This window comes from Mustelus asterias, chromosome 15 (assembly GCF_964213995.1).
Source record: "Mustelus asterias chromosome 15, sMusAst1.hap1.1, whole genome shotgun sequence".
Lineage (NCBI taxonomy): Eukaryota > Metazoa > Chordata > Chondrichthyes > Carcharhiniformes > Triakidae > Mustelus > Mustelus asterias.
The window spans coordinates 38603935-38624952 of NC_135815.1; the positions used below are offsets into that span (position 1 = coordinate 38603935).

The following is a 21018-nucleotide window of genomic DNA, read 5'->3' on the forward strand; positions in this document are numbered from 1 at the left end:
GCAGCTTTCCCCTGGAAATGCACAACAAGGCATGTTAGAAATGTAAAGAGCAGACAGCCATCTTCCTGGCTGGTTCCTCCTCAGATAGTCCAGATTGCATCTTGATTCTGTTGGCACTGTTGATTCATGGCACAGTTAGAATCATAGAATCCTACAGTGCAGAAGGAGGCCATTCAGCCCATCGAGTCTGCACTGACCACAATCTCACCCAAGCCCTATCCCTATAACTCCATGCACTTACCCTAGCTAGTCTCCCTGGCACTAAGGGGTAAATTTAGCATGGCCAATCCACCTAACCCACACATCTTTGGACTGTGGGAGGAAACTGGAGCACCCGGAGGAAACCCAAACAAACAAAACACACAGACAGTGACCCAAGCCTGGAATTGAACTCGGGTCCCTGGTGCTGTGAGACAGCAGTGCTAATCACTGTGCCACCGTGCTGCCCAGTGTTCTTCGGTGTTCCTGTCTTACAGTATGAGAGCTTTAGCCTTTCTGCATTAACAGGATGGAATTTAATTTCTCTCCCCCTGGAATGGGAGATGGGGGGGACAATTAATTGTGCAGGAAGGCACAGGGTGGAGACCCAATGACCTTCCCGACTCACCACGCCCACCCTCAGCGGATGAAGCCAGGGGTGGGGAAGGGTGAGAACAGCCTTCCTGCCCAGAGGCCAATTAAGATTGCCTGATTGACATTTGACCCTGTTGTGGTTGCTGGAAATATCCATGGCAAGGTTGCCACTGTCTTTTCATGGCCATTAGATTCAGTCTGTGTGAGGAATGTGGAAAAGTTGCCACTTTGCATGCTATCTTCCTGAGAATATTGCAGCTCACAATTTTCATTACTGTTGTGACCTTAAGTTAATATGTGTAGCGGTTATATACTTGGCAGTCCACTCTTAGCAGAAAAACCGGCGTTGGACTGGGTAGGAACAGTAAGAAGTCTCACAACACCAGGTTAAAGTCCAACAGGTTTATTTGGTAGCACGAGCTTTCGGAGCACAGGTCTTTCATCAGGTGAGTGGAACCATAGGCTAGTTATGATGCAGAAAGAAGCCATTCAGCCTATCTGACTTTCTGCAATATGGTCCTCCCATCCCACCTTAGCCCTGCGGTACTTCACCTTCTTGCCCAGCTTCGTTTCCAAAGACAATGGGTGGGGTTTTCCACCCAACTCGCCATGTGTTTCGTGGCAGCAGAGGCGGCCTGCCATTGGCCGGCAGTTGGATGTTCTGGTTCTGCCATTGTCAATGAGGTTTTCCATTGAATGCACTCCTCACCACTGGGATACCTGTGATGGAGCTGCGCCATCGGTGGGACCAGAAGACCCTGCCGGCGTGAGCAGCCAGAAAATTCTGGCCTAAATCTAGGATCATTGGGCTTCTTACATGTTGGAGAAAAATGTTCTCTTGAATACAGTATCCCAATTGATATTAGGGTAGTTGAAGTCCCCAGTGATTACTGTCCTATTGTTTGTGCACTCAGAAATCGGTCTACCCCTGCTCCTCATTCTTATGTTCTTATTATGAAATGGAAAGGCATGTGGCAGATTAAATTAATATCAGAGAAGTGCGAAATGATACATTTTAGGAAGAAGAACGAAGAGCTCCCCCCTTCATGATCCCCACTTTACGACCCCCCCCCCGATCATATCTGCCGCTTAGGCCCAGCCCCTTGCCACTGCCACTGGCACACTGGCAGTGCCCAACTGGTATTGTTAGTGTGGCAGTTTGGCACTGTTAGGGTGCCAGTTATGCACTGCCCAGCCATGTCCTCAACCATCCAGGGGCTTCAATAGTCTCCAAACCCTTTGGTATGGCCATCACACCTGAGTAATGATTCTCGACAGTCTCGCACTGCACCTGAGAGTCAGAACATTTCGGAAGTTGGGAGAATCCAGCGTCGAAAGAGTTATGCATAGGGGCACAATCTGGTCTGTGCTAGTAGAAAGAGAACAGGATGATTGCAAACCATTTAGCACTGGGCGCAAAACCGGTTTTTAGGCCCGCACGCTGTTTTCCAGGATCTGCGCGATCTGCGTCAGACGTGACAAGAATGGAAAATCGCCCCCTATGTTCCATTTGATGTTTTCAAATAAGACATTTAGCAAAAATCAACTTTTGAAATACTTAGTGTTGAAAGAATACCAATGTAGTCAAATTCTGATTAACATGTAACTTTAGAAACCATATAAACTGCACGTATCCCCAAACCCCAATTCTCAAACATATCAAATACATTTAATTTCCTTGGCAATTTCCCTCACTTCTGTTTTCTTTAATATTGGTTAATAAAAGTCCACCATGTTTTATTTAATATCTCAAAAAGCTTTTGATCTAATAGTCCTTGTCTTTTTACTTCTGACAGATTGAATTAAATTTAGGAGTATTGAGAAAGCTACTTTCATTTCTTTTTTTAAGAATGATGTGATCCTGTTAAGGGCAGTGTCAGCATTACAATGCAACATTGTCATGTTGTAAATGTATTATTGAACCTTTATCTCATCTACCGCACAGTCATAAGTGCCTCAAGTACGCTCACCAATGAAAAGCTGTGCCTATTTTCCCAGCTCTTAACAAAATCAAGTGAGTAAGATTCATCTAATGCCTATGCCTAATAACATCCGCTTACTCAAATGTTGAATAGTCCCTCTGAAAGAAATAATAATTTTGAACATCTAATATGGGCATTATTGTTATTTTAAGACATTTTTGAATGCAAAGTAATTTTACCAGATTATTGTTGCATTTTTGATTTAGTGTAAAACAAGGCAGCCAATGTTAGCTTACTTTTTCTTTCATATTTGAAGTTTCTGTAAAGGTATTGATACAACATACTTTAGAAACATTTCCTCTGGACTAACATACAATACATTGTTTATGATTGCCTCACTGATACAAAAGTCAAGGCACTCTATTTATGCCTTTAGTTCCTGCAGAGCTCTCATCTTCAAATAATGTCAGTGATAGAAAAATAAGCATGATGTAAACATATAATTTGCAGATTATTCTATGTGTAGAGAGCCATAATTTAGCTAACAAATGTGTATAAGCTATTTAACCAATTAAAGATTTTTCTGCATCAGATATAATGAGGAATAAGTGAAAAATTCTTGTTTAATAATTATGTACTGACTATTTAGTTTATAAATACATTATAGATATGTTTTAATATTTGTGTGGCAAAAGTTGTTTATTGTTACCTTAATCCATCCAGTAACCTGCTGATCATCAAATCCCTACAGTGCAGAAGGAGGCCATTTGGCCCATCAAGCCTGCACCAACAACAATCCCAGCCAAGTGCCATCCCCGTAACCACACATATTCCCCTATCACTAAGGGGCAATTTAGCATGATCATTCCTGCACATCTTCGGACTGCGGGAGGAAACCGGAGCACAGAAGGAAACCCACGCAGACGCGGGGGGAACGTGCAAATTCCACACAGACAGTGACTGAGGCCAGAATTGAACCCAGGTCCCTCGCGCTGTGAGGCATGAGTGCTAACCATCGTGCCACAATGCCAAGGGTGATGATATTCGTATTGCAATATTTGACGCAGCGTTGCTATAATCTTCCTTCTTTCACATCATTAATACATGTCTTGCCACATTGCACAAAATGATGTTTCTAATTTCCTTATTGTATTTCGGTTTATTTCATTGTGGTGGGCTACTAGCCCGTACCTGCGTCAAAAATAGTGACCCAATTTTATGAACCTCTGACTATGTTTGATACAACTAATTTTCCAATCCTGCTTATTGCTGTGCAGTCTCTCTGGTAATGTAGACAAAGTAAGAAGTCTCACACCACCAGGTTAAAGTCCAACAGGTTTATTTGGTAGCACAGGTGAAGAAGGAGCAATGCTCCGAAAGCTTGTACTACCGAATAAACCTGTTGGAGTTTAACCTGGTGTTGTGAGACTTCTTACTGTGCCCACCCCAGTCCAACGCCGGCAACTCCACATAATGTCAACAAATGCAGCATCTCCACACGATGACAAAATCAGTTTTTGCTGCTGTTGGTTGAGGGAAGTTAGTTAACTATGACACACAACACCTTTACATAAAGTTAAGTGTGAAAGAAAGGAAAAGTCGCCTCTGTTTTTCAAGAGTTGACATTGGACCTTTGCCATCGACCTCACCAGCAGATGGACCATATTTTGATGCCTCTTTCAAAAGATGGTCACTCCAATAATTTGGTGTTCCCTTCATAGTAGTGCGTTAAAATGTTAATCTAAATTACATGCTTAAATCCAAGAACGGGGCTTGGATTTCATGAACCTGCCTGAGCTCAGCCAAGTCTGTTTAATTTATTATTAAATCACAAGATTCTCCATCCGTACTCCCTTTAAACATGAGTTTAAAAACATTTCCTTTAGTATTTTCTTTCTTTCCAAAATATTTACATGAATAATCTGTGAACGCAACTGTGAATGCAACTGGAGAGAGGAGCCGAATTGGAGCTGTTGTACCCAGGATTATAGCGATTAATCTAGAGTCAGTAGTCATGTTATTTTTATTGTGTACATGAATGACACCTCACAGGTCTTTCCTGTTCCACAACAACTCTAAGCTATTTCCTTGAATTTTGTCGTTGATGCCCCTGGTTTAAATGAAGGTATAGGGAACGGTTCTCCTAAAAAAAATTCGAAGTGTCAAATTTGTGGGAAAACTGGAGTAATTCGCGCTGTTTTTTATATAGTGGGAATTCAGAGAAGAATCTCCCACACTCTGTGCAATGCAGAGGCCAGCAACATGAATATTATTAAATTTCAGGGAGCACGGGGCCTATTCACACAGGGGAGGCTGAAATAAGCGGGCCTCTGCGCATGCCCAGTGGCCCCGCACGGTCAGCTTGTAATTTGCTGGTCAGCTCGATTGCTGGCCAGCCCGGGGGACCCCCACGCTGCTGCACCCCCCCCCCCCCCCCCACCCCCACCCACAGCCCGATCACGGCCCCTTGTCCAATCATGGGCCTGCCCCCAACCTCCCACATCCCAGCTCGCCCCAATCTCCAGCACACCACCCCCACCCCCGGATGATCCCCCCCCACAGGCAGACCCCCCCCCCGCAAGCCCGCCCTGACCACTGGCCTCCCTTCAGCCCCAAACCGGATCCCAATGCAAAGTGGCAGCGGGACCCCCCCCACCCTTCCTATCACCCCCTACACCCTGCTCTGAACAGGACCCACCCCATAGTCCTCACCCGCAATAGACCCACACCCTTGGCACTGCCCCATGCCTGATGGACAGACCCAAGGTGCCCCCAGGGCATGAGTACAACTTTCAGCTATTTCCTTGAATTTTGTCATTGATGCCCTTTCTTTCAGCAAAGATATATTTTCCAAAAATTCCACACAAATAGACAGAAAATAGAACAAAAATGTAAGGTTGACCATAATTGTTTGCACCTTGACCTATCTCCATTCAGATCACTAAGGAACGAAATGGAAAATGCTGGAGAAACACAGCAGGTCTGGCAGCATCTGTGGAGAGAGAAACAGAGTTAATGTTTCAAGTCCGAATGACTGAGCTGAAGAGGGGTAGTAATGTGATGGGTTATGTAGTTGGATAGGGGGTGGAGCAGAATAGAAGGTCAGGGATAGGTGGAATCTGAAGAAGGGTCATACGGACTCGAAACACTGGGTGGAATTTTACGACCTCATCACACCTATTTTTCGGCACAAAAATGTGGTAAAATCGGGATTGAGCCGACCGACGGAAATGCTGCCCGTTTTCCCGCCCATTCCCATCCTACCAAAAAAAATCAGTACGAATGGGACCCCACCCAAAACGGGCAAAACGTCAATTTCCATTTTTATGCAGTCATCACAATTAGTGAGCTTCATTCCCAATCGTCCGAGCTCACCTGCCTTAACAACCTTGTTCACTGCAGCTGCAACTGGCAAGCAAAACACCTCCTGTATAAAAGTCGGCTTCAGGTGCTGGAGCAGTGAGGGTGAGTGAGGAGGTAGGTCTCTGCTTTCAAACTGTGCTGCAGAGGGACGGTTGTTTCCTGGCAGCCATGTTGTGGTTCAGGACAGGGGGGCCTGCAGGTGTGCGGGGGGGATGGGGAGCTGTTGTTGCTCATGGCCTCTCAACATGGACCCAGGCCTGAGCACTGACCTTGGGTCTTAACGCTGACTTTAGGTCCTAGTGCTAGCAGCAGCAAACAAAGGTGGTGATGAGGGATGGGCTGGAGGCTCTCAGAAGTGGCAATGCTGCAGCCTCAGGACTTGTCAAGCAACACTGTCTGGGGCCACTACTGCATGGGTTCTGGGGGAAATGGGTGGGGGGCTGTGGTGCCATTCTGGGGGGCTGTGGGGGGATAATGGGGAGCTGTATTGCCATTCGGGGGGGCTGTGGGAAGCGGTTCTGTGTTGCCATTCTGGTGAGATGTGGGAGGGATTTGGGGGGTGTTCCGTGTTGTGGGGCTGGGGTGGGACATTGGGGAGTATGTGTTTCTGTGGGGCTAGGGAGGGAATTGGGGAGTGTGTGTTGCTGGGCAGCGAGGGGGAAATTGGTGAATGTTTGTTGCTCGGGGGCTGGGAGGAAAAGAATTGGGGAACATGAGCTGCTTGAGGAGCTCCGATGTCCCGGATGTCTTTGAGGAGGAGCCCATGGTGCAGGAGTGGCTCGTGTGGACATGGCTGATGATGCCTGTGCGGAGGCCTGAGACTGAGGTGGCGACCCAGTATAATGAGACCCACGTTACCACCCGGTCAATCGTAGAGCGGTGTATAGGGCTCCTCAAAATGCGGTTCAGGTGCCTGGACCGCTCTGGTGGGGCCCTCCAGTATAGCCCCCTGATATCATAGCGCATTGTGGTCGTGTGCTGTGCCCTGTACAATCTGGCACAGCAGCAGGGAGACCTTCTGGAGGAGGAGGAGGTGGAGGCTGACCAGCTGGGCATCACTGGGGAGGAGACTGCCCAGAAGGAGGAAGAGGAGGAGAAGGATGACAATGATGAACTCCACCCAGGTGCTGAAGTGCTGGCAGTAAGGGTCAGGCATGTGAGGGCGTCGAGGGAGGCCTGATCACCATGCGTTTTGGTCGCTAGAGGCCTGTGTTGCCGCATGTGGGTTCCATTCACCCCACCTCCCCCCTTTGTGCACCCCTACAATCCACAGCAACATTGTAACAACAGAGTGGTGGGCGTGGGTATGCTATATTAGCGAGTTTCTGTGGCAGGCAGGAGGGTGATGATGATTCGCTATGTGATGCCCTGTTGCAAACTAGTCTGACTCCTTCCTGAGCTCCACACGCACTCTGGCACCTGGATGGGTGGGGGATAAGGAAGTACTAAGCACCCATGCAGGGCCTCGGGGTGCGTGGGATGAGTGGGGGGGGTGGGGGGGGGGGGGACTGTCTCGCTGGTTTTGCGGATGCCATGGCATACATTGTAAGTCGCTGCCACCGCGTGCCATCCACTGTCGCCAGTGATTGATTTGAGGGCCTTGATTTTCACAGTAGAAGTACACTAGGGGTCCTCCCCCACTGACATCAATTTTCAGGGTCCCTCCGGCAAAGGTCGGGGTAAGTACATTCCTGTTGGATGCTTATCTATAATAGTCACAGGTGTGGGGTGCAATAACACTGATTGGTGCCACTAAAAATGCCATCAAAATAAGTGCTAATATATAACATGTGAAAGTGAGACTTTAAAGAGCCCAAATATTCTATCTAATTGGTGTACTCCTTTACCCATGCCATTTTAATGCTGCTACAACTTAACGTGGCCTACCATTGCGTCTCGGTGTCTCCCCAAATGTAAATCAGAGTTGGAAGTGACCATCTGCTTCCCACGCCCCATGGCCTGTGCTGCACTTGGCAATTGTATCCATGCCACCCTGTTCATCCCGCTGCTCCTGAGATGCCCCAGTGTCAGGAAGGGGGGAGCCAGAAGGTGTAACCACAGCCACAGTCTCCTGGGTGGAAGGCCCCGGCATGGGCTCGAGCTCTTCCTCCTCCCTCAGGGTTCCGGTGAGCTCCAGAAGCTCCAGCATCACCTGGCCCTGCCAGTCCTGGAAGACCACCTGCATTCTTGCCATAGTGGTTGAGACTTCAGCGATGGCCCTCTGAGTTGGGGGCCATCGATCAATGGTAGCAGCAAGTGCCCTCTGAGAGCTCTGCAGCCCCTCAGCCATGACCCTCTGTGAGTTGGGCACGTTCTCAAAGGCTGCTGCCATCGCCCATTGTGTCTTGGTGCTGCCTCGCTGGGTCTCCTGCAAACTCTGCAACCCCTCAGCCATCACTCTGTGACTGGGCCACGTTCTCAAGGGCTGCAGCCATAGCCATAGACAATGTCTCGGCACTGTCTCGCTGGGTCTCTTGCAAGCTCTCAGGCCTCTCAGCCATGGGCCGCAGAACCGCGAGAGGCCCCCAGCTGAGGCCCTCTGGGACTTCACCGTGGCTCTCTGGGACTCTGCCATCATTTGGACCCTGCCACTCATGATGATGATTTCATGCCCCAGGCTTTCCTTTGCAGACGCCATCCTTCCAGTGTTGGCTTGGCGATAGCTGGTCCACCTGAAAGCTTCGGGACTCCTCCCAACAGCCTCACAGTTGGTCCAGTGTGACCGTCAGCCCCTCCTGAATTCTCTGGCTCTGTTGCTGCATCTCCAGCAGCTGAGGGAGAAGTGATCACAGAGGCCCAGCATGTAGCCTGGGACCAGCTGAGTCCTCGCCTCCAGTATGCCCTCGCTTGTCAGAGGCCTTGGACGTTCCCTCCTCCACCCGAAGTACATCAGCAGATGTGTCGTGTTCACCACAGAGTGACTCCGATTCCACGCCAGTAACTTGACCCACCGACATGAGAATCTCTGGGATGGTGAACTGGAAGCTGAAGCAAAACTGTCGGCCTCAGAGGTGCCATCATCGCCTTCCTCCGAGGAGTCTTCCATGCTGTCATGGGGAGGATGGGTGGGAGCAGCAGTGGAGGCCGCGATGTCAGGTGGCCCAAGTGGGACAGGGTCCCTTACTGCAACACAGGACACAAGGTTAAGTACAAGGGAGGGATAAGAATCTGGGCTGCATGCAACTTACTTCAGACATCTCCAATGAATGGAGGATTGGTAGGTGCTCACTTCAATGCTCCAGCCTGACTGTGCTGTCACTAATGGTCCGCATCCCCTCCTTTCCCCCAAGCTCCAGTGCTCGCTCCTTAAAGGGGGTGAGGAACAGGATCTTGGGCACGCCACCCCCTGTCTTCACCCTCTCCTGATGGTTATGGGCATTCTTCTCCTGTGGGGACAGAAGAAGCCATGAAAGATCTGATGGCACGAGTCCTAGAGGGTTTTGGGGGGTTGGCCCTCAGAGAGCAAGGGTTGTGAGACTCTGGGGGAGGTGGTGGGGTTTGGGGGGGGCGGGGGGGGCGGTTGGTTGGAAGGAGGTGCTAGGGAATCAGAGGCTGGAAGCATGCTGGGGGTGGGGAGATATGAGGGTCATTTAGAGGAAGATGCTAGATTAGGTTTAACACTCACCTTGCTGCCCAGATGAGGTCATTCAGTTTCTTCCGGCACTGCTTTCTGGTCCTCCTGGCCAGTGCCCTGGCACTAACGCATGCTGCCAATGCCTCCCAGGCTGCGTTTCCATCCCTTCCCCTGGGACTGCGTCAGAGGGGGAAGAGGGTGTTCCGTCTTGCTTCCACCACCTCCAGCAACCTGGCAAGATCAGCATTGGAAAATCGGGGACTGGCTTCCATCTTCCTGCACTGCCTGTCTGTCTGTCCATCCTTGGGGCTTTTATGGAGCTCTCCCTTGCTAGGCAGATCAGTTGCTGGCAATTTGGGCGGGTCAGACGCCAATTAGAGCATTCCAGCGAGTTTAAGGCAGTTTGCCTTGTTACCAGGGGGGAAAAGCCAAGTCAGCACTTGCAGGTGTGCTGTTTGAGGGGGGGAGGGAGGGGCAGTGGTGGGATGACCAGGGGCAGGGGAGAGAGAGGGACATATCAGGCAGCCATTGGGGCTGGGGGGGCGGCGGGGGGAGGGGAGGTGATGAGAGGGCCTTGTGGAAGGAGGCCCTAGTGAGGGAGGGGTGTAAGGAGGTCAGTAATGTTGGGAGGGGTCCCCAATTTCCATCTGGGGAGGGGGAGGCTGTATCTGGCCTTGTGGAGGGGGTTCTGTCAGGAGAAGCACTGTTTTTAGCTTTTTCTGCGCATGCGCAGTTTATGGCTCTGATCTGAGCTGCAGGCTGTCTGGCAAGTTAAGCCCCACCCACTGCCTTTAGTGCCTAGAAATTATTTAGCGCATACTTTCAATATCTAAATTCATAAGATTGCGAGTGAAAACTCGCCCAAAAAACAGATCAGGAACTCTCTCGTTTTCACGCTCGCGGAACGCTTAGAAAAAATCTCGTAAAATTCCACCCATTAACTCTGTTTCTCTCTCCGCAAATGTTGTCAGACCTGTTACATCACACTCCATCATCAATAGCCCCCTGACCTTCCAACCACATGGCCCTGTGGCTCCCCATGACCCTAACTCCCTCCCCGACCATCTGACATCCCCCACCTCCCCATCCCCCTTATCTGACATGACCTGACCACCCAACCACCCACCTACCATCCTACCCAGCAGGTATCCTACTCACTCTAACACCGTGCCACCAACTATCCTGCCACCCGACTGACCCTGCCACCAACCACCCTCCCAATCTACCCAGCTGGTACTCTGACGCAAAATCCTACCCATCCTGCCACTTACTGCCTACGCATCCTGCTATCCTGTCAGGCTACCCATCCTGCCATGCTGCCACGCTCCCCAGCTGATACCCAACCCACTCTGCCACCCTACTATCCCTACCCACTTACCTTACACTCATTCACTAACACACTGAAAAGCTATTTAACAAAGCTTTTCACTGTGTTAGTGAACACAAATTTACAAAATTATGACAGGTAGTGCCATTAAAAGGTGACGTGGGTTGGCTTCCCCCAATAATCCTGCACTATGGGGAAGTACTGAGAGAACAGGCATTTCTGAGGAGTATCGGTTTGGAAGTTCCGTCCATAGCTGCGGAGCTCCATATTAGTCCAATAACATAGGATTGGAGTGACAATCGATGATGATTGGAGAAAGATATATTTCTGATAAAAAATGAGTGAAAGGGACATGGGAAGCAGGGAGGGAGGTGGATTTGAGACAAGAAAGAGTTCAGTCATGATCTGATTGAATGGCGGAGCAAGCTTGGAGGGTTGAATTACCTAATTCTGCTCCGAATTCCTATGTTCCTATGATGATTGCCACTCCTCGGAAGAATAGGCCATAATATGTTTGACATAAAGAACATCAGAATGAGAAATGAAACCTCATTGCAATATGGTAGTATTGAAAGCTATCTGCAATTGTTTTAGTGTGCTCAATTGCAAATGGTAATTTACTAATGGATAATCTCTTCATACAGGTTTAGCAGTCTACTCCGCATATCAGTTTGTGCTTGAAGCATGCACAATCATTGGCTGTACCAACAGTTCCCAGATCACCTTGTTCACAGCACAACTGCCTCCTTATTACGTTGATGCACTGGTCCTGACTGTTCTGGACTCGAGAAGCATATATATGCAGTAAGTAGCCTTTACTACAGGGCATTTATATACTGCGTTATGTAAAATTCTCTGGACGATTCAATCAGGATGGAGTTTGTGACAGAAAATTTAATTTTACATGATTAAATGCATCAAAGTGATTAGTTTAACAATAGAGTGAACTGTTGATTATCATTTGCTGTTCAGAAGCCAACTTAATATCAGTACTGGGTTTAAGCAGCCAAGTTAGCTACCTACATTTTGAAGGAATGTTTACGATACCTTTGAAATTTAAGAAGAAACATTCTTCCACCTCCCCTGAAATTATTAAGTAACATCATATTTTAAGGGAAAGAAATATGTCTGTTTCAGGATTTAAATAAAAATCTATTTATTTACTGCAGAGTTTTGTTTTACGATGACACATGATGGCTAAAGCCTGCAGTTAACTAACATTTGAAATTGTAAAGTCAAAGGAGTCGATCACTAAGCTTGTCCAAATATATCCCAGTGATATACTTGTCATAAATCTGTAGGCTAATAAAAAGCTATCTGAAAACCATATAGGATTTTTATTGTGGATTATAGGATTTAATGGAATTCTATAGTAGAAGCTATAAATTATTTAGGATTTTTACAATGGATAATAGGATTTAATAGGATTGTATAGTACACCCTGTAAATTATGTGAGATTTTAAGGCAACAGAATTGTTCATATTTTTATTAATTGAATAACAAATCTATATATTACTGTAAATAACGGCACCAGGTTGGTGAATTAGGCAGGCAGGCCTTACATTTACTTTGGGCTATTTTTCAGGGAAGGTTTTTATGCACCCAAGGCCCTATTGTGCACAGGCTGTTGTACATTTCAGCCCCAATTCTTTGACATGGATGCAGGTTTCTCAGCTACTTTATGTGGTACTGACTTACACATTCACACAACTTCCTGAACAAGTATGTTTCTTCTGAATCCCTTATTGGGTTTATTAGTAACTCATAGCGTCATGGGGCAAGGTCCCAATCCCAACATGGGCTGAATTCAGAGCTGTGAACCTGAACTTGCTGACGGTGGGACCCTGGAAGTGATTTTTGAGGAGGTGGCTGCCTCCAGGGGCCCAATCCAATTAAGAACTGCAGGCATGCCCCCAAGGGTAGACGTCCAATGGCACTGGAAGATTGGCAGCCCCTCCTTCAAAGGTGGGAGCTGCTGAGGTAGATAGGAGAAGCAGAGTGTCCCTCAAGATAAAAGCATCTGAAGGCTTTTTAAAAGGTAAAATTAAAAAAAACACAGCTGTCAGACTATCATTGCAGAGTGAGAGCCCTTTCACAAAACGCCAGTGGCCACAGCTCTTCCAAAATCCAACCGATTTATCATGTACAGCATGCAAGGGGGCAGTCCATGTTGGCCCACTGTAGAGCAATCTAGCCAGTGCCATTTTCCTTCACAACCCTGCAATTTATTTTTGTCACGTGCCTATCAGTTTCCCTTTGAAATCGTTCTTTACCTCTGCTTCCACACCCCTCATAAGCAACAAATTCCTGGCCAGTCAATTGGTATCACCTTCGCTATTTGCCAGACTTGCATGCTTGATGTCATCAGCAAATTTTGAAATTTTCCTCTGCATTCCAGTATCCAAATAATTTGTAAATATGTCCATATCTTCCAGTCTAAAAAACAAGACTTGCAGTTATTTAAGCCAATTTTTATTCAAACTGACACAGACCCCCCTGGGCCATGAACCTCAATGTTCTTCATCAGCCTTTTATGTGATGCTTTGTCAAACGTTTGCCTAAAATCCATAACGACAATGTCCATTCATCAACTTTCTCTGTTACCTTATCAAAAATTTTATTTTGTCAAAGACAATCTGCCTTTTTAAAAGCTGTGTTGGCTCTCTATAAATCACTCAAGTTCTCCAAGTGCCTGTTCACTTCTTTTCCCCTCACTGTTGTTTCCAAATCCTTGCCCACCACTCACGATAAACTGACCAGTCTATAGTTACTAGGAAGGTCATTGCACACTTTCTTGAACAAGAGTATCACATTTGCTTTTTATGGCACAGTGGTGAACACTGCTACCTCACAGCTTCAGGGACTTGGGTTTGATTCCCAGCTTAGGTCACTGTCTGTGCGGAGTTTGCACATTCTCCCCGTGTCTGCGTGGGTTTCCTCCGGGTGCTCCGGTTTCCTCCCACACTCCAAAGATGTGCGGGTTAGGGTGATTGGCCATGCTAAATTGCCCCTTAGTGTCCCGGGGTGAATAGGTTAGAGGGATTAGTGGGGTAAATATGTGGGGTGACAGGGATAGGGCCTGGGTGTGATTGTTGTCAGTCCAGACTCAATGGGCCAAATGGCCTACTTCTGCACTGTAGGATTTCTATGATTTTCTGATTCTATGATTTACTACTTTCCTGTCCTCTGGCACCTTCCACATATCTTGAGGGGTTTGGAAGACAATGGCAAGCCCTTCTTCTGCCTATTGAACCTCCATCTTCACTGTCCTGAGCAACTTGGGATGTAAGCCAGCAGGGCTAGCTGACTTATCCACACTAACTGTAGCTAGCCCTTGCAGTACATTCGATCTATCACCCTCCATTACCTCCACCTTCACTGCCACCTCTGATATTTTGCCAGCGTCCTCTTCCTCAGTAAACATTGATTCAAAGCACTCATTAAGCATTCTAACCTTGCCCTACATCCTTAAGCATATATCACCTTTTTTGTCCCTAAGAGGTCCCACCCCACTTCTTATTACCCACTTGCTATTGACATGCCAATAGAAAGCTGTCTAACAACTGCTGAGTTGGCAAAGAACTGCCAAAAATCATTGGAACTGTCAAAGCTGTCAAGGAATTTAATTCTGCTGAATGTGTGGAGATTTTTAAAATATCGGTTCTTGCCAATACAATTTGTCTGTTGACAAAAGCCTGAGGGTTATCATTTTGGATTTGTGCTGCATGACTGATTTTACACCCTACCATTATCACAGTGAGGTGCTTGTGAAGTGAACAATTTACTGACAGCCCCAAATGATTATATAATAGAAATGTTTGTTTTCATAAGTGATTAGCTGAAGGAATTTCAATGCATTGAATTTTTTTGTTTTTAATCAACTAGAGTGTTTTTTAAATAGTGACATCAGTAATAGACACAACTTTATTTTATATCAGTATGCCTCCTGAGATGGATGCTATGTTATATGGCATGGAGGGGCTAAGGGAAAAGGGTTTTGGGTGTGAGTTATGAGTTGGCATATGTTGTCACTACATTGGCATAGGAGCAATAAAGGGTCACGGAGATGTGCGGTGGCATTGGCTGGCATCGAGGATGTAAGAAGTCATGGTATGGGTAGAGTGGCATAGAGTGGCATGAGGATATGAGTGCCCAGTTCCAACAGACCCGCTTTCACTGCAGCAAGGGCCTTGACTCATTGTCCCAGAGTCATCATTTTTTTTTAGAGTAGACATAAATGTTTTTGAAGGGGGAATTATGTCTGTAGAACTGCAATGGTGTGAAGTTATTTAAATCCCCAAATCTTTATAAATACAAATAAACAGCCTGTCTATATCAGTAAGAGTTGAAAAACTATGTTCTAGCAGTTACAACAGTTGCTTGTTGACATAGCCCAAGTACTGTCAGAATGTCTTTATGAATACTTGGCAGCTTTTCATAAACTATAATCATCTCAGCAGGAGATTGCTAAGTCTGCAATTTGATTGACAGCTCAACAAGGTTATTGAAAGATTAACTGTCTTTGACCTGGGTTATGACTAGAAGTATATTTGTTTTTTCTGGGATTACACACTTCAAGGGATTTAAAAGTTTCATGAATAGGAGTGTTTTTTTAATATAGCAAAGTCTGTAATAGATATTTAGACCTTTATTTTATTACATGTCAGCATGATTCCTGAGGTCTGCCCATGGGCGACTGGTGAGTTTGCATGCAGGGCATAAGGGCCAGGGTTGGTGGGTGGATTGACATTAAAGGGGTTGGGTGTGGGTGGGTGGCATTGGTTGACATAAATAGTATTAAGTTGGCTTAGTTTTTCATAAGTTTGCATTAAGTTGGAATGGGAGTATCAGGGGCCACGGGAATGGGTAGGTGCATGTTTTGGTATGAATTGACATGAATGTAACATTGAGGCATGGAGGTAGCATGTGGAGTGGGTGGGGGTGGAGTATGAGGGGCGAGGGCTATAGGGCCTAAAATTTGAAAGAAACTGGTGAAAACTCACAATGTGACAGGGGACAGTGAGCCTGATTCTATCCCACAGTTTTCAATCCCCAGAGAGAAGGACCCACCAGGTGAGAGAGTTTCTCCGAAGACGGGTACACAAGTTGGGAATTTCCTGACTCATATTACCTATCTCGGGAGCAAAAATCTGGACCCCAATATCAAATGAAATCATATTATGGTCACTGTTCCCAAGATACCTGCTGTTTATTGTTAATTAATTCCAATTAATTACTCATAACTTAATCCTCCACCTTCTTCCATTGGGAAAACAATACAAAAGTCTGAGGTCACGTACCAACCGACTCAAGAACAGCTTCTTCCCTGCTGCCATCAGACTTTTGAATGGACCTACCTTGCATTAAACTGATCTTTCTCTACACGCTAGCTATGTCAGTAACACTACATTCTGCACTCTGTTGTTTCCTTCTCTATGAACGGTATGCTTTGTCTGTATAGCACGTGAGAAACAATACTTTTCACTGTATGCTAATACATGTGACAATAATAAATCAAATCAAATCAAATCAAGGGTTATCCATCACTTTTTTCCTCCTTTGTCAATTTTCATCTCGGAACCATTGAAGGCCAGTTTCATTGAAATCGTGGGCTTTTTCTCTCTATTATTTTAATATCTTATACCCTTCATTGCGTGACTTGAGTTGAAGACGACATGCTTTCAAAGTGACAGAAAATTGCACATGAGCCATCCATTACAGCTACCTGACAGTCAACAAACTGAGACAAGCACTTTGCAATGGACCTGCTGCTCCCCCACTCTACCACTGCAATCTTCAATCATTCTATGGATTTTTAAGAGCTGCATCCCAAATTTACAAGCTTCCCTAATGCACTGCTTCTGTGCTCCATGGGAGTTACAATACTGTGCTACCAATGAATATTAAAAAAAACGGATTCTTCTATTCATAGCAAAGTCAGTGCTGGATGGGATCAAAGGGTGGAAGTCGTAACCTTTGGAGCACAGTACCCATGCAAGGCCAGATGGAATTTCAAGGCTAGGTTGTGCAATGTTTGACTACTTCCTCCTTCCTTTATCTTTTTTAAACTTTCACTTTTTTTTTACAAACTTTAAATATGTTTTTACTGCAGATATGTGGTCACTTGGCAATTAGTGCACCCACAGACTAGCTAATTCCCCATCTATGTTTGGTCAGAAACATGGTTTGATTCATTGCTGCTAAAACGTGTTGGATGTTCGGCCCGGCAGGAAATTGGCAAACATCATGGTAGTCATGCTCTGTTCATTTCTTTATCATTGGAATCTGAAAAATGTAGTTTGTGCTTTGGAAATTTAGATGTGCTTCATTAATTCTGTTGTGTGTGAAGGCTAGTTCTACATTGTCCTAATTCTCTTATTCCTCCCATTTTGGATCCGACCCTCTTAGCAACCAAACAAAACAGAAGTTAATTTACTGGTTATAGAAATTTGTAGGCAAACTTGTTTAGTTTCTTTTTTTCCAGGTATCTGCAGTGTTTTCTGACATTTTAACAGTATCAATTTGACTTTTAAGATAGGGTGACCTATCTTGATGTGTTTTTTGTAATGTATCGATTCACAGGATGTGCACTCATCTTAGTTGTCTTTGAGAAGGTGCTGATGAGCCACCTTCTTCAACTGCTGTAGTTCTTGTGGTAAAGTGTTGTTAAACAGGTGTTCTGGGATTTTGATCCAGTGATGATGAGCGAGTGGCGATATATGTGAGCCCAGTTATCTTTCTTGCAGCTATTCCTAGCTCATGGAGTTTGGACTTATATCAAATTCCATGATACTTCTCAGTAAATGACTTCATGACATTTGTTTCCATCTTCCATCATTTTTAGAATGTAAAATCTCTTCCAGAATTGACGCAAGTATGAAAAGTGATCCTGTCCATTACAATATTAGTGATCGGCATTTGTTCTGAATGAAAAATAGCGCTATAAATAGCTGCCTTCCAGTTTTCATGGTTTGTGGAAGATTTGTGGTAGCCTTTGTTTCCTCTTGATCTAAAATTATATTGGGGTCTAAATGTGTCATCTGACCTTTAATTAAACATATTAATGAGTCCTTTGACTGTTGTTGGTGAATATGCTGGCCTTTAAATCAAGGTCCATCTGAAAATCAAAACCAGTGACACTCTAATGAACACGCTGTGATTTTAAATATTTAATTTTTAACCCTTTATGACTGTCAGGAACAAAGATAGATTTAAGTAATCTATATTTGTATTTGTGGGTATTAGCAATGAGGTATAGCTTTAAGCAAGTCTGTTTTCTGTTTCTGTGTAGGAAAGGGTTAAAACTTCACTTAGCTTATGTTGAACAAAGGTGCCTGCACATCTGTGGGTTTTTGGTTTAATTTCAAACTGTGCTGGTGTAGTAATTAAAGGGTTTACAACATGAAAACAAACAGGGATTAATGAAAGACTAGGTTGTTGCTTAGCAACCAGGGTCCACCCTAGGTTAGAAAGAACTTTTGAGTTTAGTTTTAAGCTGGACCCAGAAGGAGCTGGGCAGGAGCTGTAAAATGCAGACTTTCCAAAAGAACATAAAGTCCAGAAACCAGGAAGTTGGGATACAAAGTATGTCACAGGAAGACAATTAAACTAAAGGGACAAAGAACAAGAAGTTGAACAAGTTCTTGTTGGGTAAAATTAAAATAAAAAGCAGGGAAAGTGCTCTGAGTCAAAGAGACAACTGCAAAAATCAAATTTAAAGTAAGAAGCCAGATACCTGAAGCAAATCAAAAGTTTGGTGACATATTGACAAAGCCTGTGAAACAGTAATGTTTTGTTGTCATGGCTGTGTACTTGAGAGATAAGTATGGAAGCTTGAATGCAAGTGGAAATACAAGGCAGAGGAATACTGAAAGGAGAGATTGTAGACCTGGAAGTGGATCCCTGGTGAAGGCATCTGAGAGAAAGCTGTTTGGGAAAAGATCCTCAATCGTGTTTTCGAGAGTGGTGTTCGGAAGCCAGAGTTCCAGTGAGATCGGTTGGCTCACAATGTAACAAGCACCTGGAGGGATTTGATAAGAAATCCACAGAAGTTGTTTTGTGTACATTTGTCACTTTGTTTCAGAGCGTGGTGTGTCTGACCTCAGTTGGCCTGTTAGTTCACATGGACTGTGAACTTACCAAGAACATTGTAGTGGAAGATACATTTTGTAACTTGTGTTATCCTTATTGATCTGTGTACATCCATGAAGATATAAGTGGGGTGGATTGTGTCATAGCCAATCTTTTCATATTATATTCTTTTGTTAAAAGTTAATTGGTAGTCCTGAGACAGAGTTCTGTGACTCTGTTCATTCACATCTCTAATTTAAAAAACGGCTACGGTCTGTTGAGCCAGGGTTGCATTCTAGGATCTGACTGTCCAGTAGTGACGTCAGCAGGGATCATGACAATGACCCATTTACATTTAAGGATGAGTTGGTAGCAGGGTGAAAATTGACCCTAAATTTTCCTAAAATATTCAATAATTGAATATAAATAGGTTAACTAAACTCTTTAGAATTCTATGTATAAGCTAATGATGATGTGGAGATGCTGGCATTGGACTGGGGTGACCACAGTAAGAGTTTTAACAACACCAGGTTAAAGTCCAACAGGTTTATTTGGTAGCAAACACCATTAGCTTTCGGAGCGCTGCTCCTTCGTCAGATGGAGTGGAAATGTGCTGTCAAACAGGGCACAGAGACACAAAAATCAAGTTACAGGCTGTCCTGTCTGGAGACAATACACATCTCTTTAACCTGTGCTTAATGCTCCCTCCACCCACATTGTCTGTATCTTTAAGATCTGGCTGGCTGTAGGGATTCGCATTCTAATCAGTATTCTGTAACTTGATTTTTGTGTCTCTGTGCCCTGTTTGAGAGCACATTTCCACTCCATCTGACAAAGGAGCAGCGCTCCGAAAGCTAATGGTGTTTGCTACCAAATAAACCTGTTGGACTTCAATCTGGTGTTGTTAAAACTCTTACTAAGCTCATGACGTCAGACCAACCATAAATTAATTGTTTACACATCTATTTAGAGCCTCAGTAAATTATATTTTTCTGACAAATTTAGATGTCGAGAACCTCCAAAATTTAATGGGCATCTAGAACGCTACTTGCTACATGTTTCGACCAGCAAAGACAATTTGAACCACAGTGATGTGGTGTATAATAGCTCCGAGCTGTTTGTGGATTTCACTCTGAGACAACTTGAACCTGGGACGAGATACTTCATAAGACTTTCTGTAAGTACCCATGCTTTATTAAAATTAAACATGTTTGTAAGTATGGTGAGGGGTTTTTAACAATCTTGCAAGGTTTTTCATAAAAATTATAATCTATTATTGTGTGAGCTTTTCCTGGGAAATATTCATATATGGTAGGAATTGTTTTAAGCAGAGTTAAATAATTCCTTGTGATTCCTCGTGTGTTGTCCAAATGCATGTTAATTAATCAGACACCAATAGTATGTGAACTATTATGGTTGTTTGATAGATTCCTACAACCTGATTTCTTGCAAACCTGAGGTAATGAAATTTGGTCTCTGTAGATGTTGTCCCTTTGGCTTTACTGTGATTTCTGACCTGTTCTTTGATATTTTGTGCACCCTTTCTTTGTGACTTTATATCACCTGATGCCCATAATGCATAGTGAAGTGAGTTCCTCCTTGCTCAACCTCAAGATTGACATAATGGCCGCCTTGATGGTACTGTGAAGCATCCTGGGAACAGGATGACCTGGACAATGTCAAATGTTTAAGTGATACTGCTTGAATTGTTCCATTGTTCAGGCCAAAACCTGGTATTCGGACCTGGTGTGGGATATAGTCAACATGGTTGCTTATGGTTTTTACGTCCATTGTTCTGGCCAGTAACTGATGTTGGCACAAATTCATATTCTGACAATCATATTGAGATGTGATTAAATATAGGACTCAGGCAAATTCTGAATGGTGGCCAGAATGACATAACTAACTTTGTAAACCATTAAAGGACTTTGTTTTGCATGTTTTGTGCTCATTTGCCGATGTTTGCCTAATCAAGCCACTTTGAATTTTGGATTCCTGTTTAATTAAATAAGAGTACTGTGTTTGTGTGACAAAATGAAGTGCCAAGGGAATGCAGGTTCAGCTGTGTACAGGATGTTAAACCCTCTAGTTGGAATGGGATCCAGATGCCATCCAGATTCTAGATTTGCAGACAAGCGGTGCTATCGGGTAAGTAATTGTGATATGTAATAAAGTTTTATCTAAGCAT

General features: G+C 44.8%; 1 protein-coding gene across 1 annotated transcript in view; it reads left to right on the forward strand.

The window, feature by feature from the left end:
• Positions 1 to 21018, forward strand: part of ush2a (Usher syndrome 2A (autosomal recessive, mild)) — a 916330-nt gene that overhangs the window by 428663 nt on the left and 466649 nt on the right. The window contains exons 33-34 of the mRNA XM_078230465.1: positions 11404 to 11563; positions 19836 to 20007. Coding sequence (XP_078086591.1) covers positions 11404 to 11563; positions 19836 to 20007 — 332 coding nt within the window. The remainder of the gene's footprint in view (positions 1 to 11403; positions 11564 to 19835; positions 20008 to 21018) is intronic.